The sequence below is a fragment of the Diabrotica undecimpunctata genome, chromosome 7, assembly GCF_040954645.1.
Source record: "Diabrotica undecimpunctata isolate CICGRU chromosome 7, icDiaUnde3, whole genome shotgun sequence".
Taxonomy (NCBI): Eukaryota; Metazoa; Arthropoda; class Insecta; order Coleoptera; family Chrysomelidae; genus Diabrotica; species Diabrotica undecimpunctata.
Genome location: NC_092809.1, coordinates 34,519,916 through 34,544,779, shown reverse-complemented (window position 1 = coordinate 34,544,779; position 24,864 = coordinate 34,519,916). Strand labels below are relative to the sequence as shown.

At 36.2% G+C, this 24,864-nt stretch overlaps 1 protein-coding gene across 1 annotated transcript in view; it reads left to right on the top strand.

The window, feature by feature from the left end:
- The window catches only part of LOC140445171 (5'-3' exonuclease PLD3-like), a 63,463-nt gene that overhangs the window by 5,423 nt on the left and 33,176 nt on the right, over positions 1-24,864 (top strand). The window contains 4 exon segments of the mRNA XM_072537043.1: positions 33-292; positions 295-351; positions 3,911-4,008; positions 5,194-5,358. Coding sequence (XP_072393144.1) covers positions 44-292; positions 295-351; positions 3,911-4,008; positions 5,194-5,358 — 569 coding nt within the window. The 5' untranslated portion in view covers positions 33-43.

The window sequence follows — 24,864 nt, the reverse complement described above, 5'->3', positions numbered from 1 at the left end:
CCACGAAACCAACTACTTTTCGTTCGTTCTAGGGATTCCTAGAATGCCACACTTCTGGGATTTTGGGAAAAGTCCACCGAAGCAACGAAATCTCCAAGACGGTCTTTTTCAAATCGCTTCGCAAACTTGCAGCTTACTCGTTCAAGTTAACAATACCAATAATATAAGCTATGGCGATAATAGTTCCAACATTCACCTCAACAATTTGTCTTCGGGATCGAGAACCAGGACACCCGCTGCGGAAACGGGAAGAAGTGGAGATAGGGAGCAATTGCTGGTGCTTATACCCCCAGTACGGAGAGAGTCCACAAGTTTAAAGCGCCTGGATTACTTGGAAAACCACGATTATCGGTAAGTCTTTGTAGTATTTAATATTATACAAGATAATAATAATCAACAAAGTAATTTTTTTACAAGGATTTAAAGTTGCACTACACGGATGCGCCAAACGTAGGCAACTTACTATTAAAAATTTTAAAGATTCTCTTGTAATTTTAATATTCTTAATACCTTTCTTCCCGTGTAGCTTAAATATAATATTTATCGATGGATTTCACAATTTATACAATTTAATGCTTTCTGGAAGTCAACGAGAGCTCCAAATAACGATATGGAGTAGCTTTCTTTAGTAATATTTTCATCTTTAGCAAATAATCAACGTTGCTATATCTATTTTTAAAATTAGTGTCTTGTTGGTGGATACTTATCAAATTTTATTGTAAAACTCATGATTAGTTGTAGAGGATTATTTTCCTTCAGTTTTAGAGTCGAGAGATCTTATGCTGGTAATATTCTTCCATTCAGCCCTGTCGGATACTTTCCTTCGCCACTGACTGATGGTCATGGTTTTAAGATCTCTCTCTACGTCGTCTATCCATCTTTTACGGGGCCTTCCTCTTGTTCTGTTTCCTTGGGGCTTCCATCTCTGGGCTACTTTTACAGCTCAATTATCTGGCATTCTTTCTAGGTGACCAAGCCAGTTTAGTCTTTGTGACTTTACAAATCTAATAATATCTGCGCTCTGCATTAGTTCATCCAGCTCGTGGTTCATTTTAATTCTCCACGAACCATCGATGCATTGGGTTGGTCCAAATATCTTCCTTAGTATTTTGCGCGCTCAAATATTCTCAGTTGATTTTCATCAGTGGTTGAGAGGGTCCACGTTTCACATCCATATGTGACCACTGGTCTAATTATTGTTTTGTAGATTCTAAGCTTAGACTCACGATTCAGTACTTACTTTTCATTCGGTCTTTGTATGCATAAAAGCATTTATTACCTCTAAGAAAATGTAGTTGAGATAATTTTGAACAAGAATGTTTATTAGCACTTTTCCTGTAGAATAAACCGTTCTCTTAGAAACAAGGTTTGGAACGACCGGCGATTTTGAATGTTAGTTTTGTTCTGAAGCTATTTTCTTGTGGCATTTTAAATTAATTACTATTTAAATGGGAATAAGCCACAATTAAAAGTTAAAATACGTTTATTCACGTTTCAATTTCCACTTCGGAAATCGTTCTCAAAATACAAACATTAGTAAATTAAACAAAATTTGTTTAATTTACTAATGTTTATATTTTGAGAACGATTTCCGAAGTGGAAATTGAAACGTCAATAAACGTATTTTAACCTTTAATTATGGCTTATTCCCATTTAAATAGTATTTAATTTAATGTTAGTTAGGCGCGCAAAATCAATTTTAAATAAAATTTGTATCAAATCTTCGATATCTTTTGATCAGAGTGTCCTATCAGCAAAAATCAAAATACGTTTTAAAGGTGAAGAGGCTAGCTTTCGTATGCAGTTTTTGTGTTTTGCCGTAAATAGAGTCAATTTTTATAAAAGTGGTACATAAATAAACGTTGCGCGATTTCTCCCATTTTTTCCTCTATCATATATTTTTTTCAACAAAATTTATTGAAAAAAAAAAAATATTTGAGCTGGAAAGGGTTAAAATATGCCGAAAAACGAAGAATTTAAACTTGAAGTTGTGTAGTTTTGAAAAATGTACTTTTGTAACATTTCAAATGCCTTACATTTGTTGCCAAAATTTAAAATCGGAATTTCATTTCAATTCTATTTCAATGAAATAGATAAATTTTATTGACCATGAGAATCATAAAAAATGGCAAAAATTGCACAAAAGATATCGAATTTTTACCGTCGAGTTGATACAAATTTTATTTAAAATTGATTTTGCACTCATAACTGACAGTTAAATCTCAGGTCGCTTTAAGCTTTGTTTCTGAGAGAACGGTTCGTTCAACATCAAAAGTGATACTTTTGATGTTGAACGAACCGTTTGAACGAACATTTTTGTTCAAAATTATCTAAGCTACGATAAATCGATTTTTTTCCGTTTTTTTCCTCTACGGGGGGTTTTAAGAGGAAGCCGAGAGTTAGAAGTGGTAAACTTTTGTGCATATTTTTTGGGGTCAAAAAATGGACAATCTCAGCAAAATTCAGCTTGTAGGTTTGAATTTTGGAGGTTATTACATTTTCGTCTCTAACGACTGGAGTAACTTCCGTTAACAGCGACAATATGATTATGACAAATATATTTTTTTAATACACTCATTATTTTATTTGTTGCATAGCAGTTGACAGCAGTATTTTTATTTATTTATTTTTTTTTTGTCATCCCCTCAATACCTACTATGAGCTGCCTCTGTATTAGAAATCCCTTCCCCAACGATGCAAACGCATCTCTGCAACGTATGCAATTAGTATTACAGCAACATATATAATCTGACAGTTCTCCTACCACGACACGAGGCATAAATTCAAAATAAAGTATTTATTTTATTAACTTATTGTTAACTTAGGTGATAAGTGATAAAAGTATTAATATCAATGAAAATTAAAATAAACACGGTAAACAAAGTAAGTACGCAGAGTTACTGATAAATATATAATTGAATAATTAGATGCTTTTAATTAGAACTTCTATAACAAAAACAAACAAAGAATATTATGCATTATGCTACATATTATGCATCAACTGTGCATTGCCCCTATGCATTTTAACAATTAAAACACAAAGGATACTTTAATTATTAATTGAAATAGTTGTCTTAAAGTTTTATTTAAGGAGCGGTATTTTATGTAAAAATTTATTACATTATACCTACAATATTTCCGTTTATTTAAAATAGGTAGGTATAGGACACAAAAAGCAGATTCGTAAAATTGCCTTATACTTTAAATTTTATATTCAAAATCTGTTCATTTTCGTATTGTAACACGTCATATTTCCCGTCTGAATTCTCCTGGGGTTGATAGAATTTATTTTATTGTTGACCTACTTTAAATATTGAAAATTATTTTAAAACGACATTATAGGTATATTTAAGTAATAATTTTGGTGCCTATATGCTATATAGTTTCAGATATTTTTCTAAGAATAATTATAGCTACTGCTGATTTAAACAGTCTTAGTGGTAGATATTATGTAAGCCACATTTCGAATATTCATACTCTTTTAAGTCATCCTTTTATTAGGCATTTCTACTTGTAGAAGCCTTTTTAGTGACTTGTATTACGGTTCTTATTTCTTACGATGTGTCCTTAATATTCAAATTTTCTACTTTTTTTATGATATTTAGTCCATTCATTAGTCCACATCTTAAACGCTTTCAGTACCCTTGCTGTGCTTCATAGTTCATAACTGTGCTGTAAGATTCATTATAGTTCCCTTTTGGTGTTTATTTTTTGATAACCTTTTTATTTCTAGTTGTTGAATGTAATATTGTATTTTATATATTACTTGCTCAATTTGGTGTAGGATAGCTTTTCGAACAAGAGATATCCTGTTCGTTAAATAAGTTATCTTCTAACATTGCTACAAAAGAACTGTAAAGTATTTAACACAGTTCAGAGATTGTAAAAATAAGTAAATCCTTTCTTTCAGACCGTATTGGAGACTCCTCCTGTACAAAATGAAGAAGATTCTGATATTTGGAGTCATGGTTTCATGATATCTTCTAATGCAGATGATTCTCCTGAAAGGTAAGACAAATATATATGTTAAAATAATGTAATAGCTTTACAATGCAGAGTAGTCAAAAAATCAAATCAGTGAGGGCAATAGTTTCAGTGACATGAGAAATAAATGGTACCACTGTGATAAAAACAATGCTTTTGAATCTGAAATGGCAAATGCAAAATTTGCAATAATGTATTTGGTAGAAAATGATGATTCTATTGAAGCAAGTACATATATTAAAAGATGAAGATTGTTTCATTTAAAACCAAATGTTGACTTATAATATGGCTAAAAGTTTTTCTATTATTGCTGAAATTGATATGCATTCTCTCAAGTGCAGTTCCTCTTCTATCTCAGTTGAATTTCAAGGATTCAGCGGAATGTGCCACTTTATTTTCGCTAAGACTAGTTGGATACTTTTTTGAGTTTTAACTTAATTGTATTGTTATGGTTATCATAACTCATACAGAAGAGGTGGGTGTCTCTGACTAGACAAAAATGTTGATTTGGAAATGAGCGAAAAATAATAAAACAATTCGGGAGTTTCACAATTGAAAGAAGTTTTTTTTTTCAGAAAAAACTTTAACAGAACTTCTCCGTGCTGGCAAATTAACCTGTTGTTTCAAGGCACTTTGCAACAGTGAATTTTAGACCAATCAGTGGTCTCGTATTCGGCTAGACAATGTTGTCAGTGGTTTGATTCTATGATGTCATTCATCAGACTATGGTAATAGTATACAACCAAATACTAATGCTAAAGCATTAGCAATATGTTCACAGAGTTTATTTCACTTATTTACAGTGATTGTGACAAATTCCTTTTCAATTAACAGTTTCTATAGTTCTATATGGTGCGGCACATGGACACTTTCATCACATGCTTTGTCAACTTTATATTGAAAGTGAACTTGTTTTTGTCGTCCTTTAATGTCATACTTTTCCTATTTTAAAATTATGTTAAAGATGGTATATTTCTCCCTGTCAACCAAGATATCATATGTTCCTTTGTAGAATTCCTTCTAGATTCTCTATTAATTCGTTTATTGTAGTATCAAGCATTATCAGTTCCAGTGACAGATTTTGCGCACAAATAAACTTCTTGAAAGATTGTGAATAGTATTACAAAATTTAATATAATTCCTATCGTCTTAGTTATTGGAACAAGTCGATCTAAATAAAAAAAAATTCAATAACTTTATTCTTTCCAGATGGGGAAATAAGAACAAATGGTGCAGGCCATCGTGTATTCCTATCTCTATAATATGTATCCTGATCTTCCTCGTAGTGTTATTGCCGCTATTAGACCACGCCTCCGAGAAAAGTTTGAACAATTTGAATGGTTTTCTAAAAGAGAATTGCAACAATACTTGCGGGTGAGTGATTTTGTTTATAAATTAATCAGTAATAAAATAATTTATTTACATCTTGAGTCATACACTAATAAAGATAAGTCGTAGAAAGGTGAGTGCAAAACACGTACATATACAGAGTGACAATTTGAAAATTTCCTAACTTTAATCTCTTTACTCCTGTTATTAATATGAAAAATCGAAAAGATCGTTTTGTTTTCAATGGGAAGTCTTGTAATGAATATTTATAGCTCTCAACCCCCTAGCAACGTTAAATTTTAGCCTTACCTAATAAAATATTTTTAGCACAGCACTTACCAATTTCTGTCGAGTTTTCTTCAATAAATAAAGGATTAACAATAGGATTTCCGAGAATACCAATCCACACACTACTTTTGTAGATGTTACGTATGCTGTTCCGGCTAGTTTTAACCAGTTCTGACGATTTCATTATTTGTTTGTTAGACTAAGTTGTCTGGCTGCCGTGTAATGAAACAAAGACCTTGACTGTTACTGCCTGGCAGTGGTGGTAGAGGGCTGTTAACCTGCTTGTGCTGTGACTCAGCCTTAGTTCGCATTCGTTTCGTTGATCGTCGGAGTAACTCACAAAGCTGCCTTGTGTCAATCTAATGACTTCTTGAATAACTAAGAAAAAAACCTACATCTCTTAAGGAGCGATTAGACAGAACGTGGAGTGGTGTTCTTCATCGCGAAAAAGACGGGAACCACCACAAATGTGGAATACCCTTTTTCTTCTCAATATTTGTGGTTTACGATCGCTGTAATAGGACAAAACTGTCAATTTATGGCCGGCTTGTGCTATCCCGTTGTTTTTCGATAAATCGACCCGCTTCAAAATAATCGGAAGCTAATTCACCGCACCATAACCTTAATGAGTCATGTCTTGAAATTTTTTTTTAAAGTAATTCACAATAGAATACATAAGAAATTAGATGAAGGCATAAGTAATACACAAATGGGATTTAGGAAAGGACTGGGAACACGAGATGCACTGTTTGCAGTAAATGTTCTTTCGCAGAGATGCTTAGATATAAATCAGGAAGTATATGCCTGTTTCATTGATTTTGAGATTTGACAGAGTGCAGCATAATCGGCTTAAAGAAATTTTATTAAATAAAAACATAGACAGTAGAGACATTAGAATCATATGTAACCTCTATTGGAACCAAACAGCAAAAGTGAAAGTTGAAAATGAACTGACCGAGGATATCCAGATTCGCCGTGGGGTCCGCCAAGGGTGTATTTTATCACCCTTGTTATTCAATTTATACAGTGAAGCCATCTCAGAATTAGTGCTTGCCGAGGTCAGTTAGGGCCTTATAATAAACGGTGAGCCACTTAATAACATAAGATATGCTGACGACACCGTCCTTTTGGCAGGAACACTAGAAGAACTGCAACACCTTGCTGAACAACTAAATATATATTGCATCGATTATGGCCTAAAAATAAATTTGAAGAAAACCAAGTTCATGGTATTTACAAAAGCACAAAACATCAAAGTTAAGCTAGTACTAGATAATGCAGAACTTGAACAAATATCTTCGTACAAATACCTTGAAGCATGGATCACAGAAGATACTGATTAGACAAAAGAAATAAGATGCCGCATTGAAATTGCACGGTCAACTTTTAATAGAATGAGAAAACTTTTTTGTAATCGTCATATCAATATATCGCTCCGAATAAGAATGCTTCGATGTTATATTTTCTCTACCCTTTTGTATAGGGTTGAAGCTTGAACACTTAAAAAATCCAACATTAAAAACCTAGAAGCATTCGAAATGTGGTGTTACCTATGTATTTTGAAAATATCATGGATGGATCGCAAAACAAACGAACAAGTTCTCGAACAACTAGGAAAACAATGCGAATTTTTAAATTCCATAAAAATCAGGAAATTGGAATACTTGGGGCACATCATGAGAGGTGAAAAATATGAACTACTAAGGAATATAATGCAGGGCAAGGTTTCGAAAATTAGTTTACGGATTTTAATATCATATGTCGCTATTTGCGTCCATACGAAGCCAGAGTTAGAGTTGCTTCCTAAGACAGAAAATATTTATTTTTCACGTTCAGAGCGACTGTGAATAGCCGTTCTGAAGAGCCCTTTCAGGGCGAAATACGTATAAGCGGATACACAGACGCACTATACGTAAAATCACATCTTAACTGTCTTTTTCCTTTTATTCCGATATACTCTGTACGAGTACTAGAAACCAATTCGCTAAGGATTTTTGCTTAGTTGAGGAGATATGTTGTGGAATGCAATTCTTAGATTCTCAATGTCTCTAATAACATCTTTATCAACGTCTGTTTTACCTTGCAATTCTTAGAAGGCACAGATTAAAGCAAAAATCCGAATTTAGTATATTGTTACGATAATTATCCTGGCCTAAAATAACCGTAAATATTATGACTAATGTGTTCTGTTTTTAGATTTTACGAGAGTATTCTATTAGCCGGCAGAAATTTACCTGAATGAACCTTCCAGAAACGGTCGAGCCGATGTAAAAATACCCGTTTGCCTTACCGTTATAATTTCACCGCTAATCGAGAAGGCTGTTCGATGATTCTAGCGTAAAGGCAATGGCATATATAAAGGACATTTTATTTGGAAGGAACAGTTAATTCTGAACCCGCGCTCGCGAATTTGTAACGTACGGATAATATATAAATTTGTCAGATAAGTTAATATAAATAAAGAAATAAATTAAATCCGTAAGTGTTATAAATATTGAACCTTTTAATAAATCCACAACAAATGGTGTCAGAGTGAGATCGAACATAAATTAGACTTATAATAATAATACAAGTGAATATAAAATAAATTGTGAAAATGGCTACGATTTATGAGCTGACAGTGACTAATTTAAGAAGACATCTTGAAGACAGAGAATTATCTTCCACCGGAAAAAAGGCTGAGTTAGTCCAACGACTAAAGAACGCTTTGCTAGAAGAAGGACTAGATCCAGAGACTTATATATTTGAAGACAAACATGATGCTGTCATCTCGTCGATTTCGAAATTGGAGAACAAAGTTTCTGACGATATTTCGAAAGTTTCTTCTGATGTAGCCAAAGTATCCGGCGACATCGCTTCTTTAGAAAGCAAAGTTTCTAACGAGATTTCTTCTCTGGAAAGCAAAGTCTCTGCTAACATCTCTTCGGAAATCTCTAAAGTCACTTCTGAGATGTCTGCCCTGGACGATAGAATATCTTCGTTAAAAAACCAAGTTGCTGCCGATATGTTGGCCTTCGAAGAAAAGATATGGAAAGAGATGGAAAAGAAGATGGAGGAAACCGGGACAGCAGAGAGAGGAAACAATCCAATTACAGTGGAGATAAAAGAAGACGAGACGAAATGTAAGTTGGAGACACGGCCGAAATTTGAAGGAAGTGGAGGTTCTATTCATGTTAAAGTCCCAACTTTCGACGGAAAATCATCATGGAACAACTACATGAAACAGTTCGAATCAGCCGCAAGAGCAAATGGATGGTCTGAAAAAGAAAAGGCGGTAAACCTGACTATCGCTCTTCGAGGAGATGCCTTAGATGTGCTTCAGACCATAGCAGTAGAGGAGACCGATGATTTCGAACAACTGAAGAAGAGGTTAAATATGCGATATGGCCACGAACATTTGGAGCATGTATATCAGTCGCAGCTTAAAAATCGTAGACAGAAGAAAGATGAGGCTCTTCAAGAATATGAGGTAGATATTGCCAGATTAGTACGATATGCTTATCCAACAGCTCCCGAAGACATGATGGAAAAATTGGCCGTTCAAACGTTTATTGATGGTCTTCGTGATCATGAAATGCAGAGAACACTACGATTAGCTCGTCACAAGACGCTGGTTGATGTCTTATCCGCCGCCCTCGAATACGAGTCAGCTACGCAGGCCTCTGGTGGGTACAGTAAAGTTAGGACTGTAGAAGAGGAAGGAGATGAAGATAAACTTGACCAGCTCGTTAACATGATGAAAAGCATGACATGCAAGAAAAAGAAGACCATAAAATCAAGAAACTCACCATCAGGAAAACCAGAACGAGTCAACCTTAGGGAGGCAGCTTCGACCCGGAACTCTTCCAAAGACCCTCTCATACTAATAGCTTCTTTGAAATGTCGTGAAGATAGTGTATATGTAGATGGAGACATAAATGGTAAAAAGCATACGTTGTTGGTGGATACCGGAGCGACCAGAACCATTATACGCCCGACAGTTATAAACAGCCGAAAGAAACTGTTACCAACGAGGTTGCGACTTCGGACCGCTACAGGTGAAAATGCTAACATTCATGGAGAAATCCAGGTACAATTGGGAATTGGAGCAGAAAAGTTCGTCCATACTGTTATAGTTGCTGACATCGAAGAGGATGTTATATTAGGAATGGACGTAATGAATATGCATGGATTCCAATTGGATTTTAAGAATAAGGTAATCAAAGTTGGCAACGAGGAGGTATTTCTCCATCCACATAATGACAACACTGTGCAAGCAGCCATTACAGAAGATACAGTCGTGCCTGCGAGAAGCGAAACGATCATAGTAGCGCGACTACAGGGAATTGTAGACGAAGGGACACCTGTTATGATGGAGCCTTGGAACCACGACGATGAGGTTGGCCGTGGAATCATAATTGGAAAGGAATTGGTGACTTCGGCTAAGGAAATTCCTGTGAGACTTATCAATGTCAACGACTACCCAGTGACCATAAAGAAAGAGACAAAAGTAGGAACTTGTGTACCTGTGACATCCATAATCCGTCAGGCGACAACATCTGATAATTCCAACGATAAATTCGACCAAATGGTTGTAGTTGCAGGACAGTCTCTAAATCAGATGGAGAAAAGGAAATTAAGGGAATTTCTTCGGCAGTATCGTGATATTTTCGTACCGAAAGGAGGAAAGACGGGAAGAACTACGGTTGTTAAGCATAAAATTGATACTGGTAATGCTAAGCCAATTCGTCAAACAGCTCGACGATTACCACAGGCGAAAAGAGAGGAAGCTGAAACGATTGTTCAGGAAATGAAGAAAGACGGGGTGATAGAACCTTCTACGAGCCCATGGGTCTCTCCGGTGGTCCTGGTTAAGAAGAAAGACGGAACGACGAGGTTCTGTGTGGATTACCGTTTGCTGAACAACGTTACCAAGAAAGATAGTTATCCTCTGCCTCGGATCGATGACACATTGGACACATTGGCTGGAAGTAAATTGTTTTCTACTTTGGATTTGAAGTCTGGATACTGGCAGGTAGAAATGGACCCAGTAGATAAAGAAAAGACAGCCTTCACCACAGGATCTGGATTGTGGCAATTCAACGTTATGCCATTTGGACTCTGTAATGCTCCTGCGACATTTGAGAGGCTTATGGAAAATGTGTTGAGAGGGTTATCTTGGAAAACATGCCTGGTTTATTTAGATGACATAATCGTCTTGGGGGAGACATTCGAAGATCATTTGAGGAATTTAGAAAACGTTTTTAATCGACTTAAAGCTGCCCAATTGATGCTAAACCCCAAGAAGTGCCAGCTATTTCAAGGTAAAGTCAATTATCTGGGTCATATAGTCAGTAAAGAAGGAGTGGCCGTGGATAAGGGAAAAATCGATTCCATTAAGGAATGGCCAAAACCAACTGACAAACATCAAGTGAGAAGTTTTCTTGGACTATGTACTTACTACCGGAGGTTTATTAAGAAGTTTGCAGATATCGCTAAGCCATTAACGCGACTTACAGAGGAATCAAGAGAATACCGCTGGGATATAGACTGCCAAAATGCCTTTGAAACGTTGAAAAAGCATTTAATAACAGCACCAATTTTGGGGTATCCACTGCCAGAAGGAGAGTTCATCTTAGATACGGATGCAAGTAATGTGGGAATTGGAGGAGTGCTGTCTCAGATTCAAGGAGGACAGGAACGAGTCCTCGGATATTTTAGTAAAGTTCTTTCAAAACCTGAGCGGAATTATTGCGTCACGAGAAGAGAACTTCTGGCAGTAGTGAAATCAGTAGAGCACTTCTATCAATACCTCTATGGAAGAAAGTTTCTAATCCGAACCGACCATGCCGCCCTTAAGTGGTTGATGCAGTTTAAGAATCCAGAGGGTCAGATAGCCAGGTGGATCGAACGACTCCAAGAATACGATTTTAAGATTGAGCACCGGGCCGGAGTTAGCCACAGAAACGCTGATTCTCTTTCCAGAAGGCCATGCTCAGCAGAGTGTTCCCACTGCAACAAAACGGAATCCAAGGAAGCAGCAGTGCTAAGAACGACGATTGTCAACGACGACTGGACGCCTACTAAGATAAGGGAAGAACAAGAGAGAGATCCAGTTATACAGAAAATCCGAAAATGGAAAGAGGAAAACCGTCGACCACCTTGGCAGGAAATATCAAACCTATGCTCAGTAGTTAAGACGTATTGGGCCCAGTGGGACTCATTTATCATCGAAGATGGCTTGCTCAAACGAGTCCTGGAAAATGATGACGGTTCAGAGAAAAGAAGACAGTTGGTGATCCCAAAGAGCAGAATAGCCGAAGTACTTCGTCAGTTACACGACAGTCCATCGGGAGGGCATTTTGGTGTAAGGAAAACCCTTCAGCGAATTCGGGAACGGTTTTATTGGATGAACAGTTCCGACGACGTAAAAGACTGGTGTAAGAAATGTACTATTTGTGCTACGAGTAACGGGCCTCACCGGAAAAGGAGAGCTCCTATGAGACAATATAATGTTGGAAGCCCGTTTGAAAGAATAGCTTTGGACATTGCAGGGCCATTTCCAGAAAGTGAAAATGGGGGCAAGTACATGTTGGTAGTAATGGATTACTTCACTAAGTGGGTCGAGATTTATGCACTTCCAGACCAGAAGGCCGCCACCGTTGCAGATAAGTTGATCCAAGAATATATCAGCCGATTTGGAGTGCCTTTGGAGATCCATAGTGACCAAGGCAGGAACTTTGAAAGTGATCTATTCCAAGGAATATGTGATAGACTAGGCATGAAGAAAACAAGAACTACCGCGTATCATCCGCAATCGGATGGTATGGTAGAACGAATGAATAGGACAGTTGGCAAGTATTTGACAAAGATGGTGTCCGATCATCAGCGAGACTGGGACCAATACCTTCCGTTCTTCACAATGGCCTACAGATCTGCTGTTAACGAATCAACGGGCCAGACACCAGCCAGAGTCCTATTCGGACGCGAAATGCGACTACCTTGTGATCTAGAATTTGGGTGTCGACCTGGAGAAGATGTAGCAGGTGAAGATTATGTGATCGAATTACGAAGAAGAATGGACGATGTACATGAGTTGGTCCGTTCCCACCTTCAGATCGCTAGCGACCGAATGAAGAAACGGTACGATACACAAGCCGAAAAGGGTTGCTTTAAGAAGAACGACAAAGTATGGCTGTATAATCCCAAGAAGCGAAAAGGTTGTTCTCCCAAATTGCAGCAGTTTTGGGAAGGTCCATACCTCATCATGGAGAAGATCAACGATGTCATCTACCGAATAAGCAAGATTCCGAGGGGAAAGCCGATGATAGTACACCATAACCGGCTGGCGTCTTTCGAAGGTGACCACGACGTAGATGAAGAAGTGGAAGTAAACCAAGTCCAAGACGTGTCTGACCTCACGTTTGAGGAATTCATGGGTGCCTATGGAGGTACCGGTAAAGCAAGACATGGTGTTACCACTGAAGAAAAGCAAGATCTACTCGCGCTCCCCGATGACTACTCGCTGGCCCTTACCATCCCGGCCAGTATCAAAGACGCACCAGGGTTGGCATCCGTCTTTCGAAGGAAGTTTGGTCGAGTTGCAGAACTTCAATGCCAGGTGCCAGCTCCCGGTAAAACCTTGAAACTCCAAGATGCATCACGTTACCTTTTCTACCTGGTAACAAAAGACACTGCCCGTGACCAACCTACCTACCGAGATGTGTGGGAAGCCTTACTTCAATTGAGAGAGCACGTACTAGAGTCCGACGTGCAAAAGTTAGCCATGCCAAAGTTGGAGTGCCGCCAATTAGATTGGAGGGTTATCCGAAATATGATGGAGGAGATCTTTAAAGACACCGAAGTCCAGGTGTTAGTCTGTTGCAATCCGCATAGTTACTGGTGCGGAGAGAAAACCGTCCCTTGTCATTTTTATACAACTGGAAGTTGTAAAAGAGGGTCCAGTTGCCGATACCAGCATACAGTTCCGGTTTCAGTCCCGACAAGGTTCCAGGAGGAACCATCTTTTAAGAGGGGGGCAATGTTACGATAATTATCCTGGCCTAAAATAACCGTAAATATTATGACTAATGTGTTCTGTTTTTAGATTTTACGAGAGTATTCTATTAGCCGGCAGAAATTTACCTGAATGAACCTTCCAGAAACGGTCGAGCCGATGTAAAAATACCCGTTTGCCTTACCGTTATAATTTCACCGCTAATCGAGAAGGCTGTTCGATGATTCTAGCGTAAAGGCAATGGCATATATAAAGGACATTTTATTTGGAAGGAACAGTTAATTCTGAACCCGCGCTCGCGAATTTGTAACGTACGGATAATATATAAATTTGTCAGATAAGTTAATATAAATAAAGAAATAAATTAAATCCGTAAGTGTTATAAATATTGAACCTTTTAATAAATCCACAACAATATATATATATATATATATATATATATATATATATATATATATATATATATATATATATATACGTTATATATACATATAACAGCCTTCTGTTTTCTTCACGGAGTAACAATTGACCTAGCGAGGCGGCTTGGCAAACGGGGAAAAGTATCCCAGGCAATGCAATTTTTGGTATTATTACAGATGCTAGTCTTGAACATATTAAGTCATGTTATACAAAGTTAGTTCACTATACTAGCAAGGAAAAGCATTATTTAAATGAGAAACTAGATATAACTCTTATGTACAAAATGGTTACAGAAAAATTTCCGAAATATGCCACTGTTAAGTATTCATACTACAGAAAAGTTTTTAAAAAAGACTTAAAATTATCATTTGGACGACCTCAGGTAGACACATGTTGCGTGTGTGAGGAGCTTGCAATGAAAATAAATAGTACGCATTTCAACTACCTATACGGCGCAAAATTCCGGTGCAAGAGGTTTTCTATCTTCGCCGGGTAATAGTGAACGTTTGTATGTTCAGAATCATAAAACAGGAAAAGCAGCGTTTTTCTTATCGTATATTGATGGTAACGGTATGAAGGTGCCGAATTAAGTTTGCTCATTGCTCGTGAGGTATTTTATAGAGAACATGCCGTTGGTGAAATATCTTCATGTTTTCTCCAACGGTTGTGGAGCGCAAAATAAAAACCACACAGTGTTTTTTTGGTTTTATTTTAGCGCTTTGATTTCGCTCAAAAAATTTAAGACCATTGACCATTATTTTCCTATTAGGTTTTATTCCTTTCTACCCTGTGATAGGGATTTTGCGGCGATTAAAAGAAAAATTAGAAAAGTATACCGTATATACACCATGGAAGAAATGAACAGCTGATAAAAACGTCATGTAAAAATAACCGCTTTAATGTGGTGTTAATAAATGCTGAAGACCTAATTGATTACAAAAGTTGATGACCAGAGTACTACATGTACTCTGTTAACCATGTTATCCGAGGAATTCAGTGGCAAAAATATTCCAAGGAATCAGAAGGTTCAACTAAAAATCAGCCAATTCAGCATTTTCACCGCTCCTACGAGAACTTAAACTTGGTTGTGGCACACCCTTTTAGTAGCAGATCAGCCAATCACACCTTCAGGCTGAGCCATAATAAAAAAATGTGCTAATATTTCCTGAAGCATTGGCATATCCCAGTGGAAAGATTCCGATTAATTAGAAGAAGATTGTTAACATTCAAAAACTACAAAGTTATATACTTACGGGATGTAGAAAGTATCCAATATTTTTATAATAAATTGTTCAACTGGCCCACAACGACTAATAATATTCGTGAAGAAGATTAATGATATTTTTCGTTTTTTCTTTATTGTAATACTATTTGTTGTACTTATTAGTATAAATTACATTAGTATGTGTATTTTGTTTAATTTGAATTCACTATGAAGTTTAGTTTCAGGTGAAGTGGAACAATTTATTTGAGAAACTGCATAAGTCAATCAAGTTTGAGTTTAAATAGAGCTTATTCTCAATCTTTTTTCAAAAAATATTTTAAAGAAAAAGTTAAGAAACATTTTATAAATGTAATGAATTAGGTCAAAGCAAAAAGTAAAAATTCAAAGATTTTTACTTTTTCGAAATCAAAATTCAAATTCTTACTCAAATTGGTGCCTTCTACGATTTACAAAGCGAGTAGAATTATGAATGACCGACATAGGGTCTCTAAAATTGCATTCCAGATAATATCGATTCATCTAAGTAAGAACCTTTCATGAACTGGCTTCTAATACTCGAAATATTATACGAGTATATAAAGATATAGAAAATACAGTTAAGATTTGTTTTCACGTATAGTGCCTCTACAATTCGCTTATACGTATTTCGACCTTTCAATATTCATCAGGGCGACTCAGTAAGAAGCTCTAAACGTGAAATCAAATATTTTCCATAAAAGGAAGTAATTAGGACAGTTTTTAACGTGTAGAAATCTTCGTGTTTTCCTCACCCACTTTTTTCTTGTTTTCCGAAAGTTTTAGTTTTGTGACTTATGGGGTTTCTTAAATAAACGATTCATTTCGAATGTAAATAATCTTTAATAACTACAATTTGAAATAGAACAGAATAACTTTAATTAACAAAAATCTCGTACCTGTTGCATATATCGAACGGGGAAATCGTATAAAACAAGATTTGCGAATATTTACAAAGATCTAGAAATATTTATAAGATGTGATAACAGCAACCAACTAACTACGTTTTACTCCTAGTTTTCGATAAATTATGCATAGTAACAATGTTGTTAGTTTACACAAAGAGTAATAATATTACCAATAGCAATACAAACCAAAAAAAGTATGACCTATTGTTTTACTCAAAGTAACAATTTAAACTTAAATTGGCCACTGATTATACTTTGTATAATGATTAGGTTTATTTTTAGACCATAATCCACATTATTACAGCTTTGTACCGGATATTTCATTTTTTATTTACTATATTGGTGCTTTATAGTTTGCACTCGTATTTCGCTTTATAGTACGTACTCTAACTTGACAAAAATTCACACAAATGTTTACACAACCGTTTGTATTTTTTTACATCGATTGATTAGTTACCGGCAATGTATTGCTAGAAACGACGCCCACCATCTTACTGAAACATTATCTGATCCTCCAACAGTTTATGGTCGTTTTCTAAAATTTCCGTGATTAAGGGGTTAATGATATTTAAAAGTGGTCCAAGTATGGTTTCCCAAAATTCCGGCACATACATTGAGTTTTTGGGGCTGTTGAGTAAGAATTGGCCGAAACCAATGTGGATTGGTTTACCTCAACTACTTCGCCATTCAATATAAAAGTGCACTCATTAAAAAAAAAAAACAGATATTGTAAAACAAATTTGCAAACAGTTCGCAAAACTGCAGGTATCGATCAGACCATCTTCGTTCTACTATTGAACTTGTATCATTTTTTGTGAATGAAATTGAAGTGTATTTAAAATTATATGAACTTTCTACTTTACATTCTTATTAATTTATATTTTCAATTTCAATTATATATATATTATATCCAATTATTGATAATAATCCAACCAGTAACAATAATAACAAAAATATAATTTCTTACAGCTGATAATAATTGTCGAATAAAATCTATATCGTTTATTAAAATCCGATAAAAACATACAAAACCTATTTCATTATTCAGGAACGAAACGAATTATCAGTTGATATCGTGACCTGGGGCTGTGTGATGTAGATTTATAATCGCATAAACTGATTTGAAATATTAGAAAGGCCAAATTTAAGAATTCGTTTGAAAAACAAAACACATATTCAAATAATTCTCGCACTTTTGGAATATACTATTTGGTTAAAGAGCTAGGCAATCTCTTGTCTCTTCCAATTAAGTCGTATTGTCATTTATTTGATATAAAGCTTGTTTTTTTATATGAATATTTTGTATACACACTTTTTTTTGTTATTCTTGTCACTACAAAATGGCATCTAATTATTGAAGTAAAATGATTCATGTGCTGATCATATTCACATAGTAGGCAGTCATGTTTACTTCAGTTAAAATGCTTTGATATTTCGTTCGTAACAATGACATTTATGGTTCTGTTTACAACAGTTTTTATTCATTTATAAGGCAAAGAAAACTACGTAGAAGACATCGAATATATTAACCACATAATGCTAAAAGCGACATTAAATACTCGAAAAGCAGGTATCTGAAGAAAACATCAAAGATGATGACGAAAGCTCGGCGCAATGATAATCGACGCGGTTCAATCCGGAAGACTGTTGAGTTTAATATTAATTTTTATAATAGTGTTAATCTTATTAAACGTTATTCTACCCATTTTCAAAAAAGGTGACAGACGAGAATGCAGCAACTACAGAGGTATAACTCTCCTGAGTATCCCTTCCAAAGTTTACGAACGAGTACTGGAGAAAAGACTACTACAAGAAGTAGACCATAAGCTGGAGCAGTCACAGAGCTGTTTCAGGAAGGTAAGAAGCATCCATGACCATGTTTTTACACTCAAGCATCTAATACAAAATGCACGAAATACAAGCACGGAACTATACCAAGCCTTCATAGACCTCGAAAAAGCATTTGATAGAACCCCGCGAACCGAAATAGACAAAAGCCTAAGAAACAGAGAAGTAGACAGCAAACTCAGAAAAGCTATTATGAGCCTATACAAGAACACAAGAAACAGAGTAAGAACAGATAATATGGAATCAGAAGAGTTTAGAGTCAATGATGGCTTACGACAAGGAGGTGTACTAGGCCCCATCCTGTTCAATATTGTACTAGATGATGTAATGAAAGAAACTAGAGAAGAAACATCGAGAATATTTGTTGGACATAGAAACCTGGAAATGATACAGATAGCGGAGTGCGCATTTGCAGATGACCTCGTCATATTTGGAAGAAACGAGGACGCACTTAAGAGAAACCTCCAGATATGGAGAGATAAACTCGAAAAACGTAACCTGAGAATTAATGAAAGTAAAACCAAGGTCATGGTATGTGGGAAAACAGACCAACATACAAACATTAAAATAAATAACTATACTTTAGAACAAGTCGAAACCTTTAAATACGTGGGAGTGCAACTAGAGAGTAGGGGTACACAAGAAGCAGAGATAAACAATCGAATAGCAAACGCTTCCCGGATATACCACGCAATTAAGAGCACATTCCTATCGAAAAAAGAAGTATCCCAAAAAGCAAAGATAGCTATCTACAACACAGTTTTTGTACCTATCTTAACCTGGACGCTCACCACCAGACTAAAAAATAAACTGCAAAGTATTTCAATGAAGTATCTAAGAAGAGTACTAGGGGTGACCAGAATGGACAGGATACGGAACGATGAAATAAGAGAACGCCTTAAAGTCCAATCAATAGAGAAGAAAATCGAAGAAGCCCAACTGAGATGGTACGGCCACATGGTAAGGATGGATAAAAAAAGCCAAGTGAAACAAGTGTGGGAAGCGAGAAGAACCTTGAAAAGACCGAGGGGCAGACCCATGAAGACCTGGGACGATGAAATTGCCGCCATCCTAGACAGGAGAGGAGTCTCCAAGGAGCAAGCGAAGAAATTGGCAAGCAACAAGAAGAATTGGAGGAAGTTTGTATATGAAACCTAAAAAGAGACTTTACACCCAACACCTTAGGGTAGAAGGGTTATTGATTATATATATATATATATATATATATATATATATATATATATATATATAAATATATATATATATAAATATATATATATATATATATATATATATATATATATATATATATATATTAAACTTATACTTGCATGCTAACTCTCATTATCCAATTTCACAAATTAATTCAGTCATCAATACCCTTGTCTCCAGATCAATACGCCTTTGCGATGATGCAAGTAGACCCGCTGAACTCTCTAGTTTAAAACAAGCCCTCATCCAAAACGGTTACCGCAAAAATTACTAAAATTAATATGTTAAGTTGTTAAGACAATTTGTAAAAATAAAATATGCTCTGAAAATAATATAAATATTAAATTTGCCTTTATACCATTATTATAAAAATATAATTACTTATTTAGAAAATATAAGTTAACTTTGCGGGACAGCGGGACGTCCCGTAGGACACGGAACGGAACGAGACGGCGAAAGAAGCTGCATGACAGATAGAAAAGTGCGGGACGGGACAAGAGCATGTCCCACGTGAAACCCTAATAGCATCAGTCTTGATCAAAATGCCTGTGTGTTTTCTTTTATTCTTTTAAAAATTTTCGTCTTTCGTGTTTGTATTCTCTTCTGATTGTAAATTTCCGCATTACTTCTTGCATTTCTTTGTAGCTGTTTGTCTAGCCTGATTTTTCATTAACGGCTTTCCTACGTTTCTCATCTTAAAATTTCACGTTTCTGTCCTATCTTCTCGACAGTTTCACTATTAAAAAGAGATTGCTAAGGTTTACAGAGAGGTCTTTGCAAACTCTGGAAATTATAATAAATAAGCAATGAAGAATCCATGTATATATGTAATCTTCAGATTTGTACGAGCTATGTGTAATGCCAGAATAATTACCTCCAACTAATTTTTTTTCTTTTTGGTGAATTTGTCGTCCCCGTTTTTGTAACTGCTTTTTGACGTTTTATGGGTGGCGTGTTTTATTTCTTGTTGTCTCCGGTCAGTTTTACGCAAGGTTTAGAAGTACGTGCTAAGTTTATTTGATATTATGCATTATTATTTTTTTCAAAAATTACATGCCGTAATTGAAAGTAAATATAAACCATTTAACCAAGTTTGTTCAGCTTGATCCAAACCCAAGGATCGGTAGAAAGAGCCAATCAGGACATGCAGAATATGATAACTGCGTCGATGCAATGGCCAGAAGGTTTGCCGTTTATTTAATTCGCCTAAAACATCTTATCACGAAGGAATACGCCAGATTCGGTGTGATTCGGTTTTTAAATGTAAGGGTTTAATTCACGTAGAGTTTATGCCTAGAGGTGAAATAATAAATTCAGAAGCCTATTGCGAAACTCTTTAAACACTAAAACATGCAATACAGAATAAACGACGTGGAATATTGCCGACGAAGGTGTTTCTGATTCACGACAATGCATCAGCAAGAACTTCACTGTCTACAATTTTCGAGCACCCACCGTTCAGTCCAGACCTCGCACCTTCCGATTATCATCTGTTCCGGAAACTGAATTCTTGGGTAGAAAGTAGTTTGAAAACAACGAAGAGCCCAAAGATGAAGTGATACCCTGCCTCCGTCGTTTGGCGGTAGAGGACTACCGGCATCGAAAAACTGATTCCACCATACAATAAATGCCTTTGACAACCAAGGCAACCACATTATAAAATAGTCTAAGGGACTGCCACTTTGTAAATAAAGTTTTGTGTTCGTATCTTTTATTTGTATTTTTTTATGCCAAGCGTTCTGTACTTTCTGGACGACCTAAGTATCAACAAGAGACAACAAGCGTAGGAATATTACAAGAGAATGCGAAATAAAACACCTGGTCTTGTAAAAATAATTAAAAACGAGCACTGCTGGAACTGGAACGCTTCTCAAAAGAAATGGAGCATTATTTTTATGGTTTTATGGCAAAGAGCGGATATGAAGGAATTAATAGACCCGAAACACATTAAAAAGGATGCATGGATTGGCTGTATAAAGAAGTTGTATACAAACAACAAATAACGTTGGAACCATAAACACCAGAAGTACAAATATATAGCATTAGATACAATAAACCTGCATTCCTGCGTTTTATCGTCTTGAAAAAGGCATTTGACAGAAAAGGTCTAATATATCGCTTGTATAATAAACAGATCTCCCTGGATATTATACAAACAATTGAAAACGTTTATCAAAACAATAAGATGGTAGTCAGAATAGATGGAAAACTTAAGGAACCTATAGATACAGGCAATGGAATAAGAAAAGGGGATTCACTAATCCCTAAGCTATTCAATCCAATCGTGGATGAAGTCATCTTCTTCTTCTTCTTCAGGTGCCATCTCCGCTACGGAGGATGGCAATCATCATAGCTATTTTAATTTTTGAGGCAGTAGCTCTAAATAGTTGTTTTGAGCTGCATCCAAACCATTCTCTCAGGTTCTTAAGCCATGAAATTCGTCTTCTTCCGATGCTTCTTCTGCCATCTATCTTTCCTTGCATTATGAGTCGCAGGATGCCATACTTCTCGCCCCGCATCACATGTCCGAGATACTGTAGCTTTCTTTCTTTAATTGTAAGTTCAACTTCCTTCTCTTTACCTATTCTCTCAGTACTTCATTGTTCGTAACTCTGTCTACCCAGGAAACCCTCATAATTTTTCTATAGGGCCACATTTCAAAGGCGTTAAGTCGTCTCATTGTGTCTAGATTTAACGTCCATGATTCCACTCCATAGTATAGTACATTGTATACGTAACATTTTGTTAGGCGTACTTTAAGAGATAATGTTAAATCTTTGCCACATAGGACCTTTTTCATTTTCATAAAATTATAACGTGCTTTTTCGATTCTGACTTTGATTTCTGCGGTGTAGTCATTATTTTCTGTTATTATAGGTCTTGTAAACTATCGGCTATTATTACTGTATCATCTGCATCTCTGATGTTGTTAACTAAGACCTTATTTACTCTTATGCCGGCTGTTTCATCTTCCAGAGTTTCTCGAATTACCTCTTCAGAATAAGCGTTAAATAATAAAGGTGATAGTATGCACCTTGCCTGACTCCTCTCTTTATGTCCATTTCTTCATATGTCTCTTTTTCAATTCGTACTATTGCTCGCTGATTGTAATAAAGGTTTGTTATTAGCCTTAAATCTCTTTCATCTAGGTTTTTATTTTTTAGAATTTCCATGAGTCGGTCATGTTTTACTTTATCAAACGCTTTATTGTAGTCTATAAAACAGACGTAAAGAGGACGGTTAACATCCAAAGATCTCTGCGTCAGCACGTTGAAGGAAAATAGTGCCTCTCTGGTACCCATACTATTGCGGAACCCATATTGTGTGTCACTAATATCCAGCTCCAGCTTAGAGTGAATTCTGGCGTGGATAATTTTCAACAGAATTTTCAAGGTATGTGACATTAAGCTTATGGTTCGATAGTCACTGCACTCTTTGGCATTCACTTTCTTTGGCAAAGACACAAATGCTGATGTCAACATTTCTCTAGGGATAATTTCCGTAGTATAGATAGCGTTGAACAGTTCTACTATTATGTCCAGGTTTTTCTCGTTGGCCAACTTTAATAGCTCGCTTGGTAATTGATCTGGACAAGCAGATTTATTGGTTGTCATTGAGTTTAATGCCTGACTAACCTCTGATTTGGTTATCTCTGGGCCTTCATCTCCCGTTTGGCTATCTACAGATGTACTAGCCTCTCTCTAGTCATGAAATAATTCCTCAATGTACTCTTTCTATCTTCGTAGTTTTTGTTCTGTCTCCAATATAATATTTCCATTTTTGTCGAGCAATATATTCGATGTTCTTCTACTTCCTACTCCGGCTAGTTCTTTGACTTTTTTATGTAGATTAAAGTTGTCATATCTGTTTTGCAGTTCTTCTATTTCTTTACATTTTTCAGAGAAGTAGGTTTCTTTAGCCTCCCTAATTTTTCTTCTTATTTGGTTTTGAAGCTGTTTATAGCGGATCGTATTGATGGTTTTGTTTTTTCCCCTTTCATTCATCAACTCTAGAATTTCCTCGGTCATCCACTCTTTTTCTTACATATGGTTGTTGTAAGTACTTTCTTACTTGGCTCCAATATAGAGGTTTTGAAGAATTGCCACTGCTGCTCTACGTTGCAATTATTTCTCGGGTTTCTATCTAGATTTGTGTTGATTTCGTGTTTCAGATTTTCTTTTGTTTGTGATCAGAGGATACGTCTGCTCCTGGATATGCCTTTACTGCCTGAATTGAGTTTCGATATCTGTATGATATGTATAAAGGCGTCGCTTAGGTAATTTAAAAAATGTATTTGCGGCTATAACATAATGCTCCTGGCAAAATTCTATTAGGCGATCTCTTCTGTCGTTTCGTTCACCAAGCGCATATGGTCCTTCATTAGGGTAGCACTTCCCTTCGCCAATTTTTGCATTGAAATCAGCCATGATCACTGTTATATCTCTAGATGCTGTGAGATGTAATGTTTTTTGAATTTCGCTATAAAAGTTTTCTATTTCTTCTTCATTTTTGTCAGCAGTTAGCGCATAAATCTGAATTAAGTTCATTTTTCCATGGGTTGTCAATAGCTGCAGCATTATAATTCTTTCGGACATCGGAACGAAGCCTGTTACTGATCTCGTTACTTTTTCACTGAGGATTATAGCAACTTCATATCTGTGTTGAGTGTCGCTGCTTCCAGAGTAATAAATTCGTCCATTGTCTGTATTGAGTTCGCCAGAGCTGATCCATCTTGTATCGCTTATTCCTAATATTTCAATCTCTACTCGCAACATCTCTTGCTGTATATTCCTCAGTTTCCCAAGTTCATACATACTTCTTACGTTCCATGTAACGATTTTGCAGATGGATTTGTATATATTAAGTGAACAGGGATTTCGCTAACTGACTAACGGCCTGGGAAGCCCTGTCGTTACTGTTGTTTCTTCCCCTGCCGAATCTTGGTATCCGAGAACCCATGATTAGTAGGTTGTTGATTGTCATTTCTATAAGCCATGACGATTTCTAGGGATACTCTATGTGTCTTTAATGCAGTGGTTTTTCGTTGCCTTCTGCATTCTTCTGCCGTTGACCAATTTATTTGTTCTTCCGCCTTTCGAGTCGATTTCTCAGCTCCAGGACAAAAGAGTGTCCTACGACTTACCGACTCATCTGCCCGAAGCCGTTGGTCGGTAAGCAGCGGATTGCTTATACCGGTAATCATTCGGTGAATTACCTGTTGGTCCACGGGAGGTATTTTATTTCCCTCCTACCCACCGGTAAACCGGGTCGGACATTCCCCTATCCGCCACCTGGGGACGCGCTCTCTAGGATTTACAGGTTCTCCCGAGAGAGTCATAAAGAGCGTCAATAAAGGAAGAGGATACATAATGGGGAGCAATGAAATTAAAATTCTCTGTTAAGCAGAAAACGCAATATCGAGAGCTCAAAATGAAGATAGCCTTCAAAGACTAGTTAACAAATTTAATACAGGAGCACAAGAATTTACGTGACAATTTCAACTCTTGATGATAAAACGTTACCTTTGGGATAGTATATCTATTGTTTACTTCTAATTTGCGTGTTAATGATGGGACTTTGAAATTCCTATCTTTTTTCACGAAAGCTGACTCAATCTGGATAGTTGATCTATTATTGAC